General features: G+C 44.1%; 1 protein-coding gene across 7 annotated transcripts in view; it reads right to left on the reverse strand.

The window, feature by feature from the left end:
* The window catches only part of ZNF827 (zinc finger protein 827), a 192,280-nt gene that overhangs the window by 10,379 nt on the left and 157,917 nt on the right, over window positions 1-23,984 (reverse strand). For all 7 annotated transcript variants that reach the window (XM_025268127.3, XM_006065714.4, XM_044930474.2 and 4 more), the window contains exons 9-11: window positions 10,717-10,854; window positions 6,835-7,006; window positions 5,841-6,007 (exon numbers count right to left, since the gene is read on the reverse strand). In XM_025268127.3, coding sequence (XP_025123912.2) covers window positions 5,841-6,007; window positions 6,835-7,006; window positions 10,717-10,854 — 477 coding nt within the window. The remainder of the gene's footprint in view (window positions 1-5,840; window positions 6,008-6,834; window positions 7,007-10,716; window positions 10,855-23,984) is intronic.

Genomic DNA, 23,984 nt, shown 5'->3' on the forward strand with positions numbered 1-23,984 from the left:
AAAAAGAAGTTCTTCAGGCAGTAGGAAAATGACACCAAATATAAAAACATGGATCTACACGAAAAGAATGAAGAACACTGGAAATGATAACTGCATGAGTAGACAGACAACCTTTTCTGACTATTTAACATCTCTTTAAAATATAATAAAAGTAATTTGTTCAAAAATAATGTAGTATTTGTAACAGGTAAATATATGATAACAGTAACATGAAGGCTGGGAGAGGAGAAATTATTGTGAGGTTCTTATACTGAATGAAGTGGTGTAATACCACTTGAAGGTAAACTGTAATAAATAAAAATGAACATCATAAACCCCAAATAACTGTGACTGATACATTGTTCATGTTCAAGAGACTCCATGTTTAGATGTCGATTGTCCCCAAGCCAATTCAATGCAACCTCATAGTCTTAGGTTAGTTTAGGGTTGCAACTGTAAGGAGACTGTGCTTCAGTTCCGTTCAAATCAGCCAATTAAGTAATCTGGTGACTGCAAACTCTTAGAAACAAACTTTATTAGGAGATTAAAAAAATAAGCGTTATTTTGTATAGAGGCATAAGAAGTCCAGAAGTAAAGCTGTATTGGTGGTTGCATCTAGTATATCAAATGACCAGCTTTACGCTTGTTTTTTTTAAATCTGGCTTTCAACATTTTTATGCAGTGACCATGAATTACTTGTCCAATTAAAACATGTGTGTAAAAAGAGGACGGAAAAATATTTACCAGTTTACAATGTTTTCAGTGTTTCTCTTTGAAGAGCTGTACTTACTTATGCCTAGAGCACCCAACTCTTACTTCAGTTGGCAATTTAAAAACTCTTGCTCCTGAGCAGAAATGAACTTGGTTCCTGCACAGACAGGAGGTGACCTCACTTACCAACCCACGTGGAGGGATGGAACATGCCTTTAACCCACATCCCTCCCTTGGTACCCGGAGAGCCAGCACCACGACTGCCAGTCTCTTATCTAAATATTGAACCAGTTCAGTCACATTTTGTAGACAAACAGAATATTTTCAGTGGGGGCCCTGAGTCCCCGGCATTGCCTCACCAAATCCATCCTCTAAGACTGGTCTTACCAACAGAATATTGTGCATGATTAAACTAGCTTTTGGAATTAAAACAGATAAATTTTGGGGACTTTGCTGGTGGCCCAGGGTTAAGATTTTGCCCTTCCACTGCAGGGGACACAGGTTCAATTTCTGGTTGGGGAACTAAGATCCTGCAAGCTGCACAGTGTGGACTAAATAAATAAAAACAGATAATTTTAATTACCATCTTTAAGAATAGCTTCAAGTACCCTCAGGCTTATGGCACTGGGGGGAGCTACCTAAATTAAGAAATGCGGATTCTCCAGGCAAGAATTCTAGAGTGAGTTACCCTTTCCTTCTCCAGGTGATCTTCCTAACCCAGGGATCAAACCCAGGCCTCCTGCATTGCAGGCAGGTTCTTTATGGACGAGCGGCCAAGGAAGCCAACTATATGGGAGCCATGGCAGATACTCTGGGTGACAGCATGGCGAGACAAGCCCAGCCCGTTCACCTTGTAATCCTCCGTCTACACAGCTTCCTTCCCCCTTCACATGTGCCCCTTCGCTGTATCTGTAGGGTGTGAGCCAGGTGCCCTCGTCAGCCCAATCCAAGGCTCACTATGATCCCAGAGGTCATTCATCTTCAGCATCACAAAGATTTCTGGTGAAGGACGCCTGTGCACAGGTAATGCAACCTCAAACTCAAGGACGGCCGACTGAATTTACAAACCTAAATATTTTGCAATTTAAAATGACAAAAACTGAGCAACTGAGCCCAGAAAAAAATACCAACCCTCTTTCTGCCTCAATACAAATACTATTACATTTTTGGTGTTTTCATTTTTTAAAAAGTAAACATCTCAATTTAAAAATTGTTGCCATTAATTGCATAGTGGTTAAGAATAAGGACTTAAGATCCAGAATACCTGAGTTTGAAATGCCATCTGTCCCACTCAGGAGCTGTATGACCTGGGACAAGGTATTTAACTTTGTGCTCCAATTATCTCATCTAAGAAATGGGAATAATATCAGTATCTCATATATTTGTTGTGACACTCAGGTGGTTTTTTATATGCAAAGCACCAAGAGCAACGCCTGGCTCATGGTCAGCATTGTTGAAAACTATATTATTGTATTATAAAATATAACATACAATATTTATAAAATATAATAATATTAATAACTGTTTGTATTTTCCCATGCTGTTGTATATACCTGAGATACAGTTGGCTCTCAAAAAATTTATAAAAATAATTATGAATTAATAGTTTTAAGAGATAGTATTATATCCATGGAGTAAACTTATTCTGCATGCATGTGTGATCATGCTAAGTTGCTTCAGTCACGTCCGACTCTTTGCAACCCTATTGCCCACAGTCTGCCAGGCTCCTCTGTCCGTGGGATTCTCCAGGCAAGAGTCCTGGAGTGGGTTGCCATTTCCTGCTCCAGGGGATCTTCCTGACCCAGGGATTGAACCCACATCTGTTAGGTCTCCTGCACTGGCAGGCGGATTCTTTACCATTAGTGCCGCCTGGGAAGCCTTAAACTTATTCTACTCTCCTAAAATATTTCTTTAAAATTAAATTTTAAATTAAAATTAATATTCTACTGGCTGCTTTTATTTTTCCTACAGATAAATTCCCAGAAGTGGGATTACTGGGTCATAGTACATTACATTTTCAAGACTCTTGGTGTATACTAATTAGTTTTCAAAAGTTCTGCCACTTTGCAAGGCCATGGCCACAGGAGGATCAGCAGCTTCTGGCAACAGTGGAGAACATTATAAGATATGCTCCTAACTTAATAGGTGAAACATAAGCCACTTCTGAGTTTTAGTTTGACTGCTAGCAAGGTTGAATATTTTTGCTGATGTTAAGTGATTAGTTTTTATTTCTTTCATTGTGAGTTGTGTTCATGTCCTTTGTAAATTCTTCAACTGGAGACTCTAAGTGTTTCTAACCAGTTTATATGAATTTTCCATGCTGTAAATATATTAATCTTTGGTCATTTTTATAAACACATTTTACAGACTGTGGTTTTTTAACTTTGCTTTTCTTTTGCAAACAGAAGAAACTTTTCTGTGTCAAATCTCTTAGTTTTTTTTCCTTTGTGATTTTGTGTGTCACTCAATATCTTACAAATCCTTCTCATTCTGGAAGTTTGATAAATATTCTATTTTCTTCAAGCCTTTCTAGGGTTGATTTGTTAACAGGGATGGGTACGTTATGTGGAATTATTTTGGTGTCAGTGTGACGTGAAGTACAGATGATTGTATTTTCCAAATAGCTGTTCAAATTCCTTAATGCCATTATTGCAACATTTAAAGACTGCAGCAAAATTTGCATTGAGAAAGCACCAGAGGGAATACCTTCCCTTCCTGATTTCTCTGCAGGGACAAGGAGCCAGAGAGGAAGAGGGTAAGGAAGAGTCAAACACCAAACAGCAGACAGCTCCTCAAATTCCTGCTCAGCACTTCATTTCCCAGTGAGTCTTGCTTGGGTAAGAGGAGCCAGTAAGGAGGACGTGGATTCTAGGGAGACTATGTAAAAATCTGCAATTCATGAGAGCTTATCCTGTAGGTCACAACCTCACTTAGGTAACAAGAAAGCACTCCAGATCTCCCAGGGTACTGACACACAAGATGCCCGTTTTTATGACAGGTAATCAAATGACCAGGCTTCCCTGGTGACTCGGTGGTAAAGAGTCTGCCTGCGTGCATCTTCCTGATACAGGGATCAAACTCGTGCCTCCTGCATTGGCAGGTGGATTTTTTTTTTTTACCACTGAGCCACCAGGGAAGCCCCATTATAGAGTATACATACTGTATACATATCATAACTTTGCAGTCACACGGCTTGTTGATTACAGACGTAGACTGACATATTTTGGGGCAAATTCAAACACCTCAAAGCAGCAGCTAGATACAAGAAACCCTCATTGTGAGACTATTAGCTTATAACTAGGGGTCACAAACTATAACCCTTGGGCCAAATTTAACTTTGTGTTTTTGTAAATCAAGTTTTAGTGGAACACTGCCATGCCCACTCTTTTACATATTGTCTGTGGCTACTTTCCATCCAACGGCATGACTGAACAGTACTGACAGCAACTGTATGGCCTGAAAGCCTGAGATACTTACTTTCCGGCCCTTAAGAAATACGCTGCTTAGCACCCCTAGCTTATAGAATAGGATAGAACCTTATTCCCTAATAGCAGCAGCACTAAAGGCTTCTACTGTGGTAAAGGAGAAACTTCTTTAATGCATTTCACTCTGGGCTCTCTGTACTAAGTAGGAATCTTCCCCACTATCACAGAGGGAAGAAGATCTTGCCGTGTTCCTCGTGGCAATGAGGAGGTGAGTGAGCCTGCAGCGCTTACTCAGGAAAGTGAAGTTTCCAGTGATGACAATTAGGTGACCAAGTCCAACATTTCTCCAGGCGTTAGTTTCTATGGTTTCCTTGGGGTGGTGTAGAGGGGGCGTGGATCGGGGTGGGAGGAAGAAGGTTCTTGGCTGGGTTGAGGCACATTTTGGGGTGGAGAGGGTTAGAAGAAAGTAAAGTGTAACAGAAAAGAGAAAAAAAAATCTGAAAGCCAGTGGAAATGGAAGCGAGGCTGGCCTTTCCCTCCACTGGCCACTCCAGAAATGCTGAACTTAATTTGTCTTGGATGTGGGTTTCCCAGCTCACCTGCTGCCCACGGTGCTAATGTGGTTACAGTCAGAAAACCGACTGTAAAGACGCACCTCCTCGCTCAGCATAACGGCTCTCTGCAGACCTCCGAGTCAGAGCTGCTCAACTTACTGACAAAAGCAAGCTTTTATTGCTGTTGGCGCCACGGAGCCACGGCGGCCAGTAAAGCAGAGAGAGACGGTTCTCATCCATGCACACCGCCAGCATAGCTGTCAGGGAAATGCCCCTTCCCAAATCCATCACGGGCCGAGGATGCAAGGGGCAGATCCACTGCCTGGGGCTGGCGGTCAGCAACCTCGGCTAGTGACTTGTAAGCAAAAGGCAGGGGGAGCGCCTCTTCATGGTCACTTAATGACTGCACGCTGGTGTCATTCGCAACCATCACTTGGGAGTGGGCAAGTGCGTGGTGGAGTCAAATGTTAACATTGTCAAATGGATGGAGTTAACCAGCACGGCCTTAAAGAAAAGGAAAGCGCTGGCAAAAGTCTTGGCTGCAGCCTTGAGTGGTTTCAGGAGAAGCTGGTTTTCTTTGCGCTTGTAAAGAGCTGCCATTCATCGCCCTGGGGTGGGGGTGGGGGGAGCCGGGCTGCAGTCTCAGGGAAGAGGAGGGGAGCCTGCAGAGCTAGGTGCGCTGGGCTCTGACCCCAGAAAACAAAGAGCAGCAGCCCTCTGCCCAGGGTTGCCAGGGGCCATCAGAACAGTGTGGACACAGCGAGCTCCAGCAGGAAAGTGGTCAGGGCTGGTTGTAGACCTTGAAGAGAAGACCTGACCTCTGTGAAGCCTCAGTGTCTCCCTGTGTGGTACACCCACAGTAATACGGACAGCAGAGCATGGTTAGAATAAGCCTAGGGCGTCATCAAAGCTCCATGACTGTTACCTATGATGGTGATGACTGGGATGAGGAACAAGCAGAGCCTCTCAACTGCATCTGAGCCTGTGAATATGTCAGATAGGCGAGGCATCAGCCGGGCCAGGCAATGGCCTTGGGGCTACAGGACAGCATCCTCTTGGAAGGAAATGTCACAGTGACGTGGATGCCCCTGTCAGGCGAGGCGGCAAGGGGTAGGGGAGAGAAGGGAGGGAAGGGCCGAGGACGTGGGGGTGGGGTGGGGGAGGGGGTCACCTGTGTGCTTGGTGCCGATGTGTGCCTTTATCTCCGCCTCCTCCATGGTGACGAAGTCGCAGGCCGTGCAGCAGATGGAGAACATCCACTGCTCCTTGTCCACGTGGAGCGACATGTGGCTGACAAACTGGACGTTGAGCTCCGTCTCAAATCCACACACGTGACAGCTGGACCGAAAGAGCGATGTGTGAGCTCCTAAACGGAGGCTACTCGGGAGCACGCGGTCCCCTCCCAAATCCCGACCTTGACGTGCTTTGGTCCCACCAAAGGGCTAGGCATTAGGAAACTCCTCCGCTTTCTGGGACGGCTCGGAAGTGGTCACTGTGCCAGATGGATTAAATGCCCGCATAATGTAACAATCCCATTCATGCTATAATGATACTAAATAATCATACAGTTAATTCAAAATTACAGATTCCAGATGCTCTACATCATCTAACTGATTCCTTCGGGCAAAGGGATGCAGGACAGGCTGGCCAAGATATTCGCGGAGCTGATGTGCCGATAAACTCCGCAAGCCTGACAACTCAGGCTGTAAACAGCAACCACACCAAATACTGATTCACGGTTGACTATGGAAGAGAAACAGGCAGCTCCAGGTACTAAAGGATAACACCCCGAAGGGAAAGGATGAAATACTTCCAGGGCTATTTCCTCACGGTTCTCAGACTCATTTTTTCCTTAGGATAGTTCTCAGGAAGCAGTGAGTTGCTCAGTGATAAAGGCGGGAGCTTCCCGGCGATAGGGACCTCATAGCTAATAGCCCCAGAGCCTTCCTCTCTCCGGACCCCACCCCACAGCACCACCTCCATGACCATTTCCCTTTTAATTAACTCTTCCCGGCCACCCAAGCCAGCAGAGGAGTCAGCGCCACACGGAAGCTCAGCCCTGAGGCTGAGACGAGACACTGTGTCACGTGTGCCCTAGCAGACGTGCAGGGAGTGTTTGCGAAGGTGTGGGCAGCCCGGACCGGCGGGTTCCACCGGCGGCTCACCTGTAATAATAAGGGTGCTTCTTCCCATCACTGCCTTCGGAGGTGACGGCGCTGACGATGTCCTCGGTGTCCGTGCTCACCAGCTTCACCGAGTGGACGGCCAGGTGCTGGTTCAGGTTTGCGCGGCACTTAGCAGCATAGGGGCACAAGTGGCATTTGTATTTTCTTTCCTCTGGGGGAGAAGGGACAGGAGAAAACCCAAACCACGCTCAGAAATGAAAGCCCAACTCCTTGCAAAGGGCCACTCAGAGGTGTCCAGGACAGGAGGGCGCAAATCTCACTCCCAGTGGGGACAAAGCGAACACTCTGGAACTGTGAATATCTAAAGAGTCTTCCGTGATGGATCAAGTGGTAAGGAATCCGCCTGCCATTGCAGGAGACACAGGAGACGCGGGTTCGATCCCTGGGTTGGGAAAAATCCCCTGGAGGAGGGCATGGCAACACTCCAGTTTTCTTGCCTGGGAAAGCCCATGGACAGAGGAGGCTGCTGGGCTACAGTCCATGGGGTTGCAAAGAGACGAACACAGCTGAGCAGACATGCACATAAAGTCTTCACCTCGTGGCTCCTACATTTATACTTTCAAAGATAAAAGAAAATTCCAGGGCGACTGGACCATCTGCTTTTTTCTGGATACACATAGGCCTCTCTTCCTGATAACGTGAGCCCCATACAGGCTGCAATACTCTGTGTGTGTGTGTGTGTGTGTATCCAAGCCCCCAGGTGTGTGGGTCCAGGGTGGGAGCTGAGCTGAGGAAGGGCATGTGAATCAGCCTGCCCAGGGCTGGCGTGTAAGAGACACATCATCATTTTCCCTAAGCTCCAGGCCTGGGTCAGTCAAGAAATAAACACGAAGGAAATTAAAGGGGGGAAAAAAATGAATCAGATGAAATAATTGAATTGGAAATTTTCATGGTACATAAATAAAATAAAAAACTTTAATTATATTTCTTAATAGAATCCCTTTCATAAAACTGACAATGTTTCAGGGCCATTTTCAGAGTGGCATTCTGAATTCATTTGAGTAATCAAGTAAATTAAAGTAAAAGGAGCCGGCTTTGCTTTTAGGTACAGCCAAAGATAACAGATGGCAGCAGAGGAAGAAAAGGACAATTTGCTTTTCTGTCCTTAGCTCTGACTTTGTAATACGGGGCTTGTCTTAAAGAAAATACCTGTCTGTCTTATCTACATGATGGGGTAGAGTGCAAAAAAAAAGTTTTTCTGCCACAAAATTTAAGGCATCATTATTATTATAGGTGGTCCCCAACATCTGAGGTGCTGATGGCTTGGGTTCAGGCAGGGCTGGGGAGGAGCCCTACAGTGTAGAGAGAATAGTCTTTTCTTTAGATTTTTTGCATTTCTATTAATAAGCGAGGTTGTTAAGCTTTGATATTAAGATTGTTAAGTTCTGGTATTAAGATTATGATTTCTCCACAAAGTGAACCATTAAGCTTTCTCTTTTTCCTTTTTTTGGCCATGCCCCTGTGGAATGTGGGATCTTAGTTCCTCAACTAGGGATCAAACCCTCATCCCCTGCAGTGCAGCATGGAGTCTTAACCACTGGACCACCAGGAAAGTCGTTCTCTTTTTCTATCATTTGGAGTAGTTTAACAATATCAGAATATTCTAGTCTTGACAGGTTAAAAAAGAACCCAGCTGGAAAAGTTTCTGGACCTGATACTTTATTGTTTCCTCATCTTTCCAAATTCCCCTTTGGCAACCAGTTTATTTGAGGAGGGCATGGCAACCCACTCCAGTATTCTTGCCTGGAGAATCTCATGGACAGAGGAACCTGGCAGGCTACAGTCCAAGTTTCTTCCCACCAGCTTCGGTCAATTTTGGAAATTTTGCTTAAATTATCTATGTCATTTAAAGTTTTCAGCTTTTTTTTTTTTTTTTTTTTTGCCACTGAGTTGCCTTTATTTTCCAGTAATTCTTTAATAACATCTGTATTAGAAATCAGGCTTCCCAACATAAATGTCCATTAATAGATGAATGGATAAGCAAGATGTGGTAGCTACATCAATGAAATATCGCGTGTATGCATGCTAAGTCACTTTAGTTGTGTCCGACTCTTTGCAACCTCATGGACTGTAGATCACCAGGCTCCTCTGTCCATGGAATTCTCCAGGCAAGAACACAGGCGTGGGTTGCCAGGCCTTCCTCCAGGGGATCTTCCCAACCCAGGGATTGAACCTGCATCTCCGGCACTGCAGGCAGATTCTTTACCACTGAGCCACCAAGGAACCCCTAGAGAAATATTACTCAGCCATAAAAATAAATGAAATTTTGCTATTTGCAGCAACATGGATGGACTTGGAGGGTATTATGTCAAGTGAAATAAGCCAGACAAAGACAAATATTGTATAGTATCGATTATATGTGGAATCTAAAAAATAAAGCAAACTAGTAATTTAACAAAAAAAAAAAAAGAAGCAGACTCCCAGAAATAGAGAACAAACCAGTGGTCCCTACTGGAGGGGAGGGGAAGTTAGGGGTGGGGAAGCGGGAGGTACAAACTAGACTCAAAGATGCATTGTACAGCACGGGGAACACTTTGTAATAACTGTAGATGTATAAGAGAAGAGTGAGGCTTCCTTTTTCATTACTAATTTTGAATACTTTAGCCTCTGTTTTTCTTAAACAGACTTAAAGGGATTTATGCACTTATGATCTTCTTCCTAGAATTTGTTCTTTTACTAATTCTTTAGAATGAGTGCTAAGTTACTTTATTTTTGTTTTTCTTCCCTTCTAATTAAAACATTTAAGTCCATAAATGTTCCTCAGTCCGGAGCTGCAGCTGTTTGTTCCAGGTTTAGGTATGAATGTTCCTCTTTCATTCCTCCTAGATGTCTGGAATTTGTGATTTTCTTCATTTCCTTTGATCTGATTAGGTAGGGCATTTTATGGACGCTTGGTTATTTTAAATTTCATTGAAGTATATTCAGAGAATGTGGCACACAGAAATTCTACTTTTTTGAACAAGTGAAAGTTTTCTTTGTGACTAAGTATATGCTAAATTTGGTCTTTACTGGTTTAATATTTAAGATTCAAAATATTAAAAAATAAAGAGAAAATTAATCTTGTTATACTAATACTGTCTTGCTTTTTTGTTTTGTGTGATACATAAAACTTTTATTTTATCATTTTCTGTTTGCTCTAAACAAGACACATTTGAATTTTTCAACAAGGCTGATCTTCAGTGTAAAAATTCAAACACCTCATTTTCTTATTTCCATCTTGCTTTCTGTTTAATATTGATTTTACCTCACTTCTTTTTGTCCTAGCTTATTATCGTTGCATTGATTAAGTTACTATTTATTGGGGTTTCCACTTCCCAACACTCAGAATCAACCATAATTCTCTTATCATACATAAATAAAGACAGACACTATTTCTCCACCAAGGTGCTCTTTCCCCTTCCTCCCACCTACCATAATGAGATGAATCCAGTAAGATAGAGTGCAGCCACCCACCCCCTATGCCTTCAAGATGAGAGCAATAAACTCCTTAGAGCTGAGAAATTTCACCTGAACACTCCTAAATGTGAATCCTTTCTCATCAATCCTCCTTGAATGCAACAGATCCTTTCAGTACAAATAAAAAACACTTTCCAGAGCCTTATTTGAATGTGCCAGGTAAAATGACTTGAAAAGGTCAGGATAAAAACATTTATACCACTTCCTGGTTTAATTAAAAAAAGTTTTTTTTTTTTGTCCACACCAAGTGGCATGTGGGACCCTAGTTCCCTGACCAGGGAGCGAACCTACACCCCAGGACTGGAAGCACGGAGTCTTAACCACTAGACCGCCAGGGAAGTCCAGAAACACAGATTCTTGATGATGAAGAAGCCAGTGGTGCAGAGGGAGAAGGCCCCGACTCACCTGTGTGCAGAGACAGGTGTCGGGACAGCGTCTGCTGCCGCCCAAATACTTTCCCACACACGTCACAGGGGAAGAGCTGGTCGTTGAATTTCCAGGAGGGCAACCCGTTTCCTGCCTCGAGGACTATCTTTTCTGTTTCTGGGCCAAAAGAACAAAGCAGTGTGAGGAATAAACAAGGCGATGGAAACACGTTTCTGCCTGGTCAACATTCAAGTTAATGTTCAACATTCAACATTCAACTTAAGCCAAGGCTTGCTTCTAAAGAAGGTGGCTGGTGAACTGCAAGCAACCTCTGGTCTTCATGCTCCTCTCCTGCCTCTAAGAAGGCCATTCTTGAAAACTGTGGTGGTAAATGGATCCCAATTTCAGTCAAGTCTCCCGTGGTTTCTCTCCTTCCTCACTAAAGGTCTGTGGACCCAGCCCTTCAGCAGGTTGACAGCATGGCTTAGCACTCTGCTCCAGATACAGCAGGCACTCTATAAAAGGTGCTGAGTGAGTGAACGGTTGAGTTGCATGTTAAAATTCCAGAAATGCAGGCTCTTGCCTGTGTGTGTGTACCGAGTCACTTCAGTCATGTCTAAATCTTTGCAACTCCATGGACTGTAGCCTGCCAGCCTCCTCTGTCCATAGGATTCTCCAGGCAAGAATACTGGAGTGGGTTGCCATTTCCTCCTCCAGGGGATCTTCCCGACTCAGAGACTGAACCCGCGTCTCCTGCGTTGGCAGGTGAGTTCTTTACCACTAGCGCCATCTGGGAAGCCTGCAGACTCTTGCCACCAGACAGTAAATCAAGAATGCCAAAGCTCAGATTCTGATGTAAAAACAGAGGGTTCAATCTCTTGAAAGGATTACACTTTCATGGTCCTTTATGCCCAAAACGTTTTGGCCTATGTTCTGGGTTGTGCAAAATCCTTAATGAGGAACCAGTGGTACCCAGACTCAAGGATGACAGGGGTGTACTGCTTGCTATGGTCTGAATGTGAGTCCCCCCAAAGTGATACACTGAAACCCCAATGTTCAAAGTGGTGGTTTTTTAGAGGTGGGGTCCCTGGAAGGTGATTAGGTCATGAGGGTGCATTCTTACGAGTGGGATTAGTGTCCTTAAAGAAGAGGCCCCACAGGGTTCCCTGCCCCCTTTGCTATATGAGGACTCAGCAGGACGTAGGCAGTCTGTGTCCTGGAAGAAGGCCCTTGCCAGGGCTTCCAGCCTCCAGGCCTGTGTGCAGTACATCTTTTGGTTTATAAGCTACCCAGTCTATGGTATTTTGTTACAGCAGCCTGAGTGGAGTCAGACTCTACTCCACGTAAAACGCACTCATGAAAGAGTATACAACCAGAAATTCCCCAAAAGTCTCATGATGCTTGGGAAAATGAGAGCCACAAGTCATCTGTAAGTAATTCAGAGCCATGAATGACCTGCGTGGACCTCTATACCTTCTTTTGACATCTTAAAAAGGGTTTATTTTCTCATCATCATCCATGGGGTTACCTTTAATTTTCTCATCTATCCTCTGTGCATGGGATTCTCCAGTCAAGAGTACTGGAGTGGGTTTCCATTTCCTTATCCAGGAGATCTTCCTGACCCAGGGATCAAACCCACCTCTCCTGCACTGCACGTGGATTCTTTACCAATGAGCCCTCAGGGAAGGTCCATATTGCTTCTCACGGAACTTAAGGATTACATAAACATTCCTTCAACAGTCAGATACGGAGAGAGGTGACAGAGTTACCAAAAAGGGGGAAGGGGCCACTTTCATGAGGACACTTGTCTGGGCCCACTACAGCTTTCAGCCTCACCCTGGAGAGCAAGACACATAGTTTACTGAGTCAGTATCTTGCCCTTCATCTCAGTAAATCACCATGACTGTTCCTACAGCAGGCGGTGCTTTATACAACCAGACACCACGCGGCCATAATCAAACCATAATTAAACCAGACACCACGCGGCCATAATCAAACGGTGGAAGGGACGCTCCAGAAAATCAAGCAGACGGAAACATTCAGACCACCGGGCAGAGACCAACATCGCAACAAAGAACCTCATTTCCCCCAGTTTGGTGAAACTGCTTCCCAGATACAAATACAGGCTTCCACCTGCATTTGGGTGAGTCAACTGGATCAAATTTCATTTGAATTCAGACTTGCCAGATAGTGTAATCTCAGGGAGGAAGGCAAATATGAATGTATGTTTGGAAGGGGTGGGGGGACTGATGGTGAAACTGTAAAAATGTTTGCTGGGAGGCACCTGCCAGTAATCCTAACACTGATAAGGCCCATGTATTGATTGATCCGTGTTTGTTAAATGTAGCTCTTTGGGCCTCAGAGACAAGATTGAGTCTTCTTATTAGAGTAGGAATGTGTGACTACAAACCTCAGCAGGGCAAGAGGTGGAGCTGTGGAGGAAAGAAAGCGCAAAGGGAGCTATGGGGCTCTGATATGTGAGGACAAGAACCACTCTTGGATGACTGTCCTTGAGTCCGAGCTGTGAGCATTTCCACACACGGCATGAGAGGGCATTTCAGTAGCTTTGAAGTGTGTAATCACAACAGGGCTTCAAAGGAGGATGGCAGTAATAATTATAAGGAGAGATCAAGAGGGTACAGGGTCTTCCAATACATTCCCAACAAGAATGAACTAATTGGGTCACAGACCGAACAAGCAGATGCAATTATAAGGAGAGAAGTCTCTTAGTAATTCTTTCAAGTATCAGTCACATGCTTGAGACGTTGAAGCATCATGAAAAGTCCAACTGCCTCCACTGGTCTAGAAAACAGTTAGAGCCACAAAGGCTGTGCTGTGGGGAAGCAGAAGGACTGCCTGGAGGCATGGTGAGGGAGGGTGGGGGTGTTCAGCCTGGGTCAGCGCCCCCACCTGGCCTGGCCTGGGCCCCAAGCCCTGTCCAGGGACCAGCTCCTCTCCCTCCTTGCTGTCTGCATTTGCTGTGGCCACCTATTGCCATTTCACACACAGGAGCAAGGGGAAGCAGGCCATTGCAGCCTCATCCCAGAACATGACCTTGAAATCAGATTGGGGTGAGGCTGGGGATGGAGGTGCAGGGGCAAGAGGGGAATTAGAACTTTGCCCAAACGAGTACTGAAATCAAAGACTTGCTCTTCTTTCCCCAGAGCTGAAATGGAGCCCAAGGGGTGCCACATTCTTCCACGTTTCCTGGGGATGGTGTCACCTGCCTGCTGTGAGAGAAACCTCAGAACCTGTTTTGATTCCTCCCTCCCTCTCTCTGTCTTTTAGCACATCCAGTCGGTCACCAAAAGCTGGTTTGAGAGCGATAGCTGAATGTGACGGATGCCCTGCAAGGCCACGCTTTAGGACCACCGTCTGCCTTCTGGAAGCAGGGCTGGTTCCAGCACCATGGAGGCCTGGCAGCTGGGGCCACCAGCTCTCCAGGACACATTCTGGAAGAGATCCGAGCACTGCCTGCAGCTCTTGAGGATCAAAAGTTACCAAAAATACTGTAAACTATTTAAATTGTGAACCCTATAGATAAATGTTTATAAAAATTGATGTGAAGGCCTATACTAATTTCTTTGCATTAGTAATACAGACTGTAGCCCTATGTTAAGAAAACCACTGTGGGGACAAGTGGCAAGTGCCCCTAGGGTGTGCATCTTTCGGTTTGATTCATAGTCACAGGTACCGTGCTCCATCATTTCCTCCTCTGGAAACCAAATGAACTAGCCTGGCTACTGCTTAACTGAGTCATCATCGCTCACCAGGTACACTGCCAAAGCCTCCGAAACAGACTCTCGGGTACCATTCCACCAGCCCCTCCTGGAGGTTCCCAGATGACCTTTCTGAGGCACAAGGCAGGTCATGTCTCTTCCTGAGCTCCCAGTGGCTCCCCCAGGCCAAACTCCTCCTGCACAGGGCTCCTCAGATCGTCCATACACTGACTCCAACCATCTCCCCGCTTCACCTCCCAAAGGCTCAGCGGAGTGAGCGACTCTCCTTTCAGAAACAAGCTAGTCCTGGAGCCTTCAACGATTTTGAATCAACTATGCCTCTACCAGAAGCAACTCCCTACCTCTGGTGCCTCTGCCACACACAGACTCCAGTTCATTATCAAGCCCTGTCTCAGACCGCATCTCCTTGGTCAAGCCCTTCCTAGTTCCCCAGATAATGTGTTCTCTTCCCTTCTCTGTCCCAAAGCACTTTTCTTGAATACTCGATTGCATCACCTTACCTGTTATATCACGTCTGCTGCTGCTACTGCTAAGTTGCTTCAGTCGTGTCCGACTCTGTGCGACCCCATAGACGGCAGCCCACCAGGCTCCCCCATCCCTGGGATTCTCCAGGCAAGAACACTGGAGTGGGTTGCCATTTCCTCCTCCAGTGCATGAAAGTGAAAAGTGAAAGTGAAGTCACTCAGTCGTGTCTGACTCTTAACGACCCCATGGACTGCAGCCCACCAGGCTCCTCCATCCATGGGATTTTCCAGGCAAGAATACTGGAGTGGGGTGCCATTGCCTTCTCTGTATATCACGTCTACATATCTTTTATTAACATATTATATATCTTTTTAACACAGAGCATCCAGTGAGTTCGACATGCGACAGTGCTCAGTAGTTATGGTCTCTGGCTTCCCCTTCCTATTAGAAGGCGAGTCATTGAGGGAGGGGGTTCTGGAGGATTTATTTATGCATCCTGGGCATAGGCACAGACCTGATACATAGCAGGTGGGAAGTAGATAGCTGTTGAAGAAGGGAATGACTGAATGAAAGGACCCAAGTTTGGCAGGGAATAAACATTCTTATTTTATACTGTGAAAGACTGAGGCTTGGAAACAGCGTTAGTTAAAGCTAATGGCCAATTCAGGGTAAAAAATAAGGCTACTTGCTTTCTGAATGGTGTCTTAACCCCAAAACCACGATTTAATGATTTTTATTAGAAATGTTTGCAGTCCTGACCCATATCCCCAGAGGGCCTCTCTCCTTACTTCTTCCCAATAACAAGCTACAGGATTATTCTCTTCAAGACACGTTCTCTGGCAGCACTGCTTTTTTGGTTAACCCAACAGTCATTCTCAACTTTCCTCTCCCTGTCTAATTCCCACTGTAGAGGCAGCTAGGGGGGGTCATGTGCTAAAGTTATGACCAATAAAAAGGCTTTTGCTTTCCTGATAAAGAGAAATATAGACTTGGTGTTGGCCTTCTTTTTCTTTCCTTGGACACAGAGACAATGCCTGGGGTTATGGCAGCCATTTTGGCTCTATGAGGCCTGATCAGGTGAAGGCCAACCTGTTAAGTATGGAGAAAAGGGAAAGATGAAAAATGTCTGGGTCCTGGATGGCATCTTCCAGTAGCTGAATAAATGGCTGAAACCACCCACTCTGGACTTACTTTTTAGATAAGGAAAATAAACCACTATTTGTTTCAGCCACTGTCAGTTGGGTTTCACTTATGATGCTCTTAATTGAAACTTCTCCCACGATTACTCTTTAACTGAGGACTTTGGAAGTTAGGTCTGCCTTTGACAAGCTGTATTCCAAAATTCCTGTATCCCGTGAAGAACTCTCCATATTCACTGTCAACAGCAGTTAAGTGTACAGCCAGCTGAGCATATTTCCATCTTAATTATCTTCTGCTGCTGCTGCTAAATCACTTCAGTCGTGTCCGACTCTGTGTGACCCCATAGACGGCAGCCCACCAGGCTTCCCCGTCCCTGGGATTCTCCAGGTAAGAACACTGGAGTGGGTTGCCATTTCCTTCTCCAATGCATGAAAGTGAAAAGTGAAAGTGAAGTCGCTCAGTCGTGTCCGACTCTTAGCGACCCCATGGACTGCGGCCCACCAGGCTCCTCCAACCATGGGATTTTCCAGGCAAGAGTGCTGGAGTGGGGTGCCATTGCCTTCTCCGTAATGATCTTCTGTTCCCCTCAAAAAACTTAAAAACTTTTTAAATTAAGAAATTTGCTTTTTAAAAACTTTTAATTGAAGCATAACACATAACAGAAAAATTCACATAACACTAACTGCTTTGTAATCAGTGCAAAATTTGGAATACAGATATTATTTTTTAAAATTTGCTCTTATTTCCACATTCCTTAATATTTGTTTCATTATTTTAAGAAGGTGTGAATAATTTTCTTCATTTCCTTTACAGCAAAATAATTAATGATTAAGCCTGGTGTGCTGCAGTCCATGGGGTTGCAGAGTTGGACACGACTGAGCGACTGAAGAGGAGAAGGCAATGGCACCCCACTCCAGTACTCTTGCCTGGAAAATCCCATGGATGGAAGGACCTGGTGAGCTGCAGTCCATGGGGTCGCTAGAAGTCGGACACGACTGAGCGACTTCACTTTATTTTTTCACTTTCATGCATTGGAGAAGGAAATAGCAACCCACTCCAGTGTTCTTGCCTGGAGAATCCCAGGGACGGGGGAGCCTGGTGGGCTGCCGTCTGTGGGGTCGCACAGAGTCGGACATGACTGAAGCAACTTAGCAGCAGCAGCAGCAGAGCGACTGAAGGACTGAACTGAACTGAACTGATACTTTTTAATACAGTGTCTCAGAGGATTCTGTCTCCTACAAAGCATTTTATTTCCCTTTATCTTCTTATACTCTGGTTCTGAGATATCCATAAATTGTTCCCATAAATTCCTGGCTACTCGGTACTATTTGAGTGGATGTTTTTCTCTCTACTTTTCCACCCATAATACTCGCTTTGAATATCATTTGGATCTTTCCCTCTTCCTTAAATACATTTTTAAGTGAAGTAATAACTAGGTACACAGGAGTAAGCACTTTTCTCTCTTATAGTGTGGTTCAGAATATCGAACGAGGGTATTTGGAGAGTCACCCCATCTGAGCAGTTCCAGTATAAAGCTCTTAGCTCCTCCCCTTTGTGGTGAACTGAGAACCCTCATTCATAATGATGAGGCTCAACAGCCAAGGGATAGGATGCCAGACTCGCCTCTTGTGATCCAGTGATCCGAGGGGACAGGTCTCATTTTACGTACAGGTCCATTAAGTATATCTCCAAAAATTTCCATTCGATAAACCCATCTGGTACAGATTGGGAGGGAACTTCATCAAACTCTATGTGACAGAACACAGGATCCAGTAAAGGACTCAGCTTTCTTTGAATCCAACTCCTTCATTTCCAGGAGGATGAAACGAAGCATAAAATTCCAGGGCCTCTTCCATCTCACTGCACCTCACAACATGTACAGGTTTGAATAAGGGAATCAAGGTTTCCAGCATAACTAAGGCTCAGGGAGGAACCTTAAGGGTCATTTTGTTCAATTCTCTCTTCTTACGTATAAGGAAACCGAGGCCCGGAGGACTGAAGTAATTGCTCAGGTACCTGGCTAGTGACTCTGAGAGTGGAGTGACCAGCCTGGGTCTCACTGAAGCTCCTCCAAGCCACATGGAATCACAGACAATGTTTACAACAAACAAGGAAGGGCTTTTTCTTTCTCCTCCTGTGTTTTGGCTCAGGGTTTAAATTCTTGGTTGCAAGTGGACATATGTAATTTAGCAATTCACAGACACTAGGATTTATTTCCACCTCTCTCTCCCTTTTTTCAATGGGAATACAGTTGCTTTACAATGTTGTGTTAGTCTCTGTTGCACAGCAGAGTGCATCAGTCATATGTATCCATTTATCCCCTTTTGTGGGTTTCCTTCCCGCTTAGGTCACCACAGAGCACTGAGTAGATGTGCTAACCTGTGCTACACAGTATGATGTGTATATGTCAATCTCTCTTCTAGAAGGTGTCAGCCTAGTATATTTCCAGCCACAGAGAAGTTAGAGAGCAGTGTGTCATGAAGTTGAACAAAGAAAGAACAAGAGGAAGATCAAATGGGAAAACTTTAAAAGCCAAGCCCCTCTGAGGTAAACTACTTCTCTTTGGGCCTTTAATTGACATTTGGGGAACATTTTTGTTAAACAAACAAAACCTCTCAAAGAACAAGAAGGGCAAAGGAAAGGACTTTAGTTTGCTTCTCAGCTTTAACATCGTTTAGCTCCCTGACTGGTGTATCATCAGGCTTTGTTACTGTGTTTGTGTGAGAGGATCCTTGTATCTCCTGCCAAAATAATCCTCTCAAAGAACCATCTCTCAACCTGACTTTGGCAAGAGACATGTGGAGAGGGAAGGCTTTATTTGGTTAAAGTCGTAAGCAAAAGATTGGCCAAAGTGTGACCTCAACGCATAAATAACTGTCCAGATTGACTAAATCCGCATCAGCTGCTCAGTGTGGAAGAGGCTCTGGGGCCCCTTGGGTTTTCCGTGATGACAGATGGTACTGTGAGTCTTTCTTTCATCATCAAGCCTGGAGAGTTGTGAGGCATATCTCAAATGAACTTCTGAAACCCTTGGCACTTACAGTCCATACTCTTCTATAGGTTAAAACCTATCCGGTCATTCCCAGGCAGGGCACGCAGTTTTTCTGCTAAGTTCTTTCCCTGCTGGTTCTGTCCTTTGGTTTCATGGGCTTAAGACATGCTGCTGCCTTCTGAGGGTTGCCTGTGAATTAAGGAGAGCCAGTCATGCTTTAGGGCTCTTTGGGGGTCAATATCTTTGAAGGGCTACAGTCCGTAGGGTCACCAAGAGTTGGACACGACTGAAGCGACTTGCACCATGTGCACACGCAGCGTCTTTGCTATCCTGTTTGCAGTTCTAAATCCTTTACAAATTTCCTGTAAGGGTCACTGCAACTTAGGGTAATCTGGCAGGTCCTAACGGATCTTTATTTTTGGGGGCTCCCAAATCACTGCAGATGGTGACTGCAGCCATGGAATTAAAAGACACTTCTTGGAAGAAAAGCTATGACCAACCTAGACAGCATATTAAAAAGCAGAGACATTACTTTGCCGATAAAGGTCTGCAGAGTCAAAGCAATGGTTTTTCCAGTTGTCATGGATGGATGTGAGAGTTGGACTATAAAGAAAGCTGAGCACCGAAGAATTGATGCTTTTGAACCGTGCTGTTGGAGAAGACTCTTGAGAGTCCCTTGGATGGCAAGGAGATCAAACCAGTCAATCCTAAAGAAAATCAGTCCTGAATATTCATTGGAAGGACTGATGCTGAAGCTGAAACTCCAATACTTTGGCCACCTGATGTGAAGAACCGACTCATTGGAAAAGACCCTGATGCTGGGAAAGAATGAAGGCAGGAGAATGGGATGACAGAGGATGAGATGGTTGGATGGCATCACGAGCTTGATGGACATGAGTTTGAGCAAGCTCCAGGAGTTGATGACGGACAGGGAAGCCTGGCGTGCTGCAGCCCATGGGGTTGCAAAGAGTCGGACATGACTGAGCAACTGAACTGAACCGAACAGATCTATTAGGTTCCCTGCAACCACCTCTCTGCAGGTCTTGGTGCAACCAAATTTCCCTTTAAAAATGATTCCAAATACTTTTCCAAATTAAGGGATTTCCCACTGGTCAAGATGTCAGATCAAGGAATAGCTAAGCTAGCAGAATTTAGCAAGAGTCAATCTGTGCTTGATTAAAAATACCGGGCAGAGATTTGTAGGTATAAAAGAGTTCATGGTCTTGATCTTTTGGGGGGGCTCATTTCAAACTTCAGTTCAGTTCAGAAGCCCCCATCTCTATATAACCTCACCTTATCAATCAATCCATTAGAAATTTGTAGGAATTTGGATGTTGCTTCTACATTTTTCCTCTACTTGTATTTCCAAGATCAGTGGACACTCCATAAATGCTTACTGAATAAATGAGACCATCATACCCCCAACATCATAACAGGTGAACTAAATGGCAACCAACTTTTACATTGCGACGCGGAAGCAAACTGACAGTATTGATACAGGAGTGACAGCCAAGGGCTTTGGTTATTATTCTTTCCAGTTACACAGACCAGTGAGTACTTCTCTTCTTAATGATGATGATAAGATTTAAGTCTTAGCAAATGCCCTCAGAATGTCCCAATGTTGAGAACATTCACAAATCTTTGTTAGAAAACCATCAGGCCTGGGAGCAGTCATTCTTGTGTCTTTGTGGCAGACACTGCTCACTGCTTACTCAACAGCTAACAGAGCTACAATTTTTTTCTTTAGGGGAGCAACGTGCCTTGTTTGAAAAAAAAACAAACAAACAAACATGCATTTCCCCTCCCAGGTTCCACTGCTGGTAGGGTGTAGCCCTAAACATGATTCTGGTCAATGAGACTCATCCTATTTGGGTAACTTATCTTCATTATGCAAAACAGCATCAGAGTTTCTTAAAAGTATATTAGAACCTGCTATATAGCATAGGCTGCTCAGCTCAGTGGTCTGTGGTGACCTAGAGGGGTGGGGTGGGGGTGGAAGGGAGGTCCAAAAGGGAGAGGATATATGTATACATACGGCTGATTCACTTTGTCGTACAGCAGAAATTAACACAACATTGTAGAGCAATGATACTCCAATGGAAAAACAGGTCCATTCAGAAGATAATGCATAATTAAAGCCATAGGCTTCGTGTATGGAGGATTTACCACTGTGCCAGGTACTGTACTATGCATGTACACATATTATATAGGAACTTATAACAGCACTATGGTGAGATACTATTGTTACCATTCCCATTTTACAAAAAAAGAAGTATCAGGCTCAGGGAAGTTGAACAATGAATTCAAGTTCTCCCAGCTGGTAAGTGACAGCCTAGCCCAAACCCAAGTCTATATGGCTCCAAAGCCCAACCCACAGCCACTCATTACATTACACAATTATACAAGATCAGTGAAGAAAATTCAAGGATTCTGATTTATTTCGCCACAGACAAATCTATCTGCTACAATCTCAATTTGTTCCAATTTAAATTTTCCTAAATTCACCAGCCATAAAGAAGAAGCATCAGGACAGCATACATTTAAAGGGGGGTTTGTTGGGGCAACCCAAATACTGACCCCAGGCCCTAGGCAGACAGAGACTGGTGAAATGTGGAGCCCCCACCTTCCTTCTCTTGCCTGATTCCTCCTGGCTGTCCTTCTACGTCTTTACTGCTGATGGGTTGCTGGATATCAAAAACCTGAGCACCAAATATGTAAATTTTAATTAAATCCTTTCAGGCCAGCTTTCACTGGCCCCAGAATAAGACCCTCCAATGACTGTTCTTTCCACTTTTCTTAGAAAAGGAACAGGCATTCAAGTGGGGTGCTACCCCATGGTTATATTAGGTGAAGGTGAATCTTTATATCCAGAAGAGTTTTCTTCTACAGATTATCATAAAGTATGGACACACATGAGAACATCTTGAGGGCATTACCATTGCGAGGGCAAAGGGGAGAACCATCTCTTTTCCCCCTTGTATACTGCTGAACTCAGTGTTCCACATTTATTTCTTGAATAAAGGAGAGAATGAATAAACTAAAAGCAGATCAAAATTGTTTAAAAAATTTAAACTTTCTAAAATACTGTAAAATGTGAAAATTCTAAATATTTTAGACTTCCTAAAATAAGTTCTAAAATACTAAAGACTTTAATGTTCATTTACTTCTACGTGTGATTGTAGCCAAAAGGCCGAGAAGTGTGTTCATTTACTGCTAATACTATATGATGTGCTACGTATCACGCCTACAGAGCATTTTAAAGATATTTAATGTTTCTTTTTAAACTCAAGTCACAGTCATTTCCAAGTATTATTCAAGTAAGCCCCTAGGTATTCTGTCGTTCCCTTCACTGAGACTGGAATCCGCTGGTCGTCTCAATTATTCTCGTTCTCTTTTCTTATGGACAAGCCTTGATCATATCATCCATTCCTTTAAAGATTTCTAAATTCCCTTAAAGCCCTTATCAGTTTCCAGGCACTGCAGTATTCTTGCACATCCAGTTTCAAATTTTCAGTCTTCTTTTCTTTCTGCTCCCAAGCTATTGAATTCTGTATTAACAGAAAATATACCTCTTCAGTTTGCCTCTCTTGACCTTGAGTTTTAGCACATTATACAATTTGTGTTAGATGACGGTAGATTTAACATTTGAAAGCAACACTCATCACAAATATTTTTCTCCTGGACCAGAAATACTATCTATTTGATTCAGCAAAGTTATATGTTTTTATGTGATGAAGATTTCTGTTTGTTGGTTTCTATAATTATTTTTCTTCAGGTAGGGCATACCAATATGGGATTGGGAAGTACCTCTGTTAATAGTATTTTCCTATGAAAGTACGTCAAAATGACTGGCAGCATTGACAATGTGTTACCAATATTAATAAGTAACACTATTGGCAAACATTTTATTTTTAAACAAGTAAAACAGGCTATCTCCACAATAATATCATTGTCAATAATTTATTCATGGCCTGTCTTTAATGAGGGAAAGAGCTGTGGATTTAGATGTAGCTGAAAGAGGAACTGGGCTTCCCAGGTGGTGGTAGTGGTAAAGAATCCACCTGCCAATGCAGGAGACATAGAGATACAGGTTCGATCCCTGGGTTGGGAAGATCCCCTGAAGGAGGGCATAGCAACCCACTCCAATATTCTTGCCTGGAGAATCCCCATGGACAGAGAAGCCTAGTGGGTTACACTCCATGGGGGTCACAAAGAGACAGACACAACTGAAGTGACTGAACGCCTATGTATGCATGCAAGAGGAACTATAAATACAACTAGTTATGATTTACTTAGCATTTATGTTGGGCTTCCCAGGTGGAGCAGTGGTAAAGAATCCACCTGCCAATGCGGGAGATCCAAGAAATAAGGGTTTGATCCCTGGGTTGGGCAGATCTCCTGGAATAGAAAATGGCAACCCACTCTAATATTTCTTGCCTGAAAAATTCCATGGGCAGAGGAGCCTGGCAGGCTACAGTCCATGGGGCTGCAAAGAGACACAACTGAGCAACCGAGCACACCAAACACATAGCATTTATGTTCTTCCAGGCACTATAGCTAAGTCTTTTATTTCCATTATATCATTTAATCCTCAAGGCGACATGTTAAGGTTGTTCTCACTGTTATCCTCATTGTGTGAGATGCACGTTCAGTCACTTCAGTTGTGTCCAACTCTTTGCTATCCCATGGACCGTAGCCCACCAGGTTCCTCTGTCCATAGGATTCTCCAGGCAAGAATACTGGAGTGGGTTGCTATGCCCTCCTCTAGGGGATCTTCCCAACCCAGAAACTGAACCTGTATCTCTATGTCTCCTGCATTTAGCAGGTGGGTTCTTTACCACTAGCACCACCTGGGAAGCCATATCCTCACTGTATGGATGAAAAAAAAAAAATCAAAGCTCAGGATACTTAAGACATCAGCCCATTCTCACACAGCTGGGAAGAGGTGGAGCTACGATCTGAACCCAGGA

The sequence above is a fragment of the Bubalus bubalis genome, chromosome 17, assembly GCF_019923935.1.
Source record: "Bubalus bubalis isolate 160015118507 breed Murrah chromosome 17, NDDB_SH_1, whole genome shotgun sequence".
In the NCBI taxonomy this organism is placed as follows: Eukaryota; Metazoa; Chordata; class Mammalia; order Artiodactyla; family Bovidae; genus Bubalus; species Bubalus bubalis.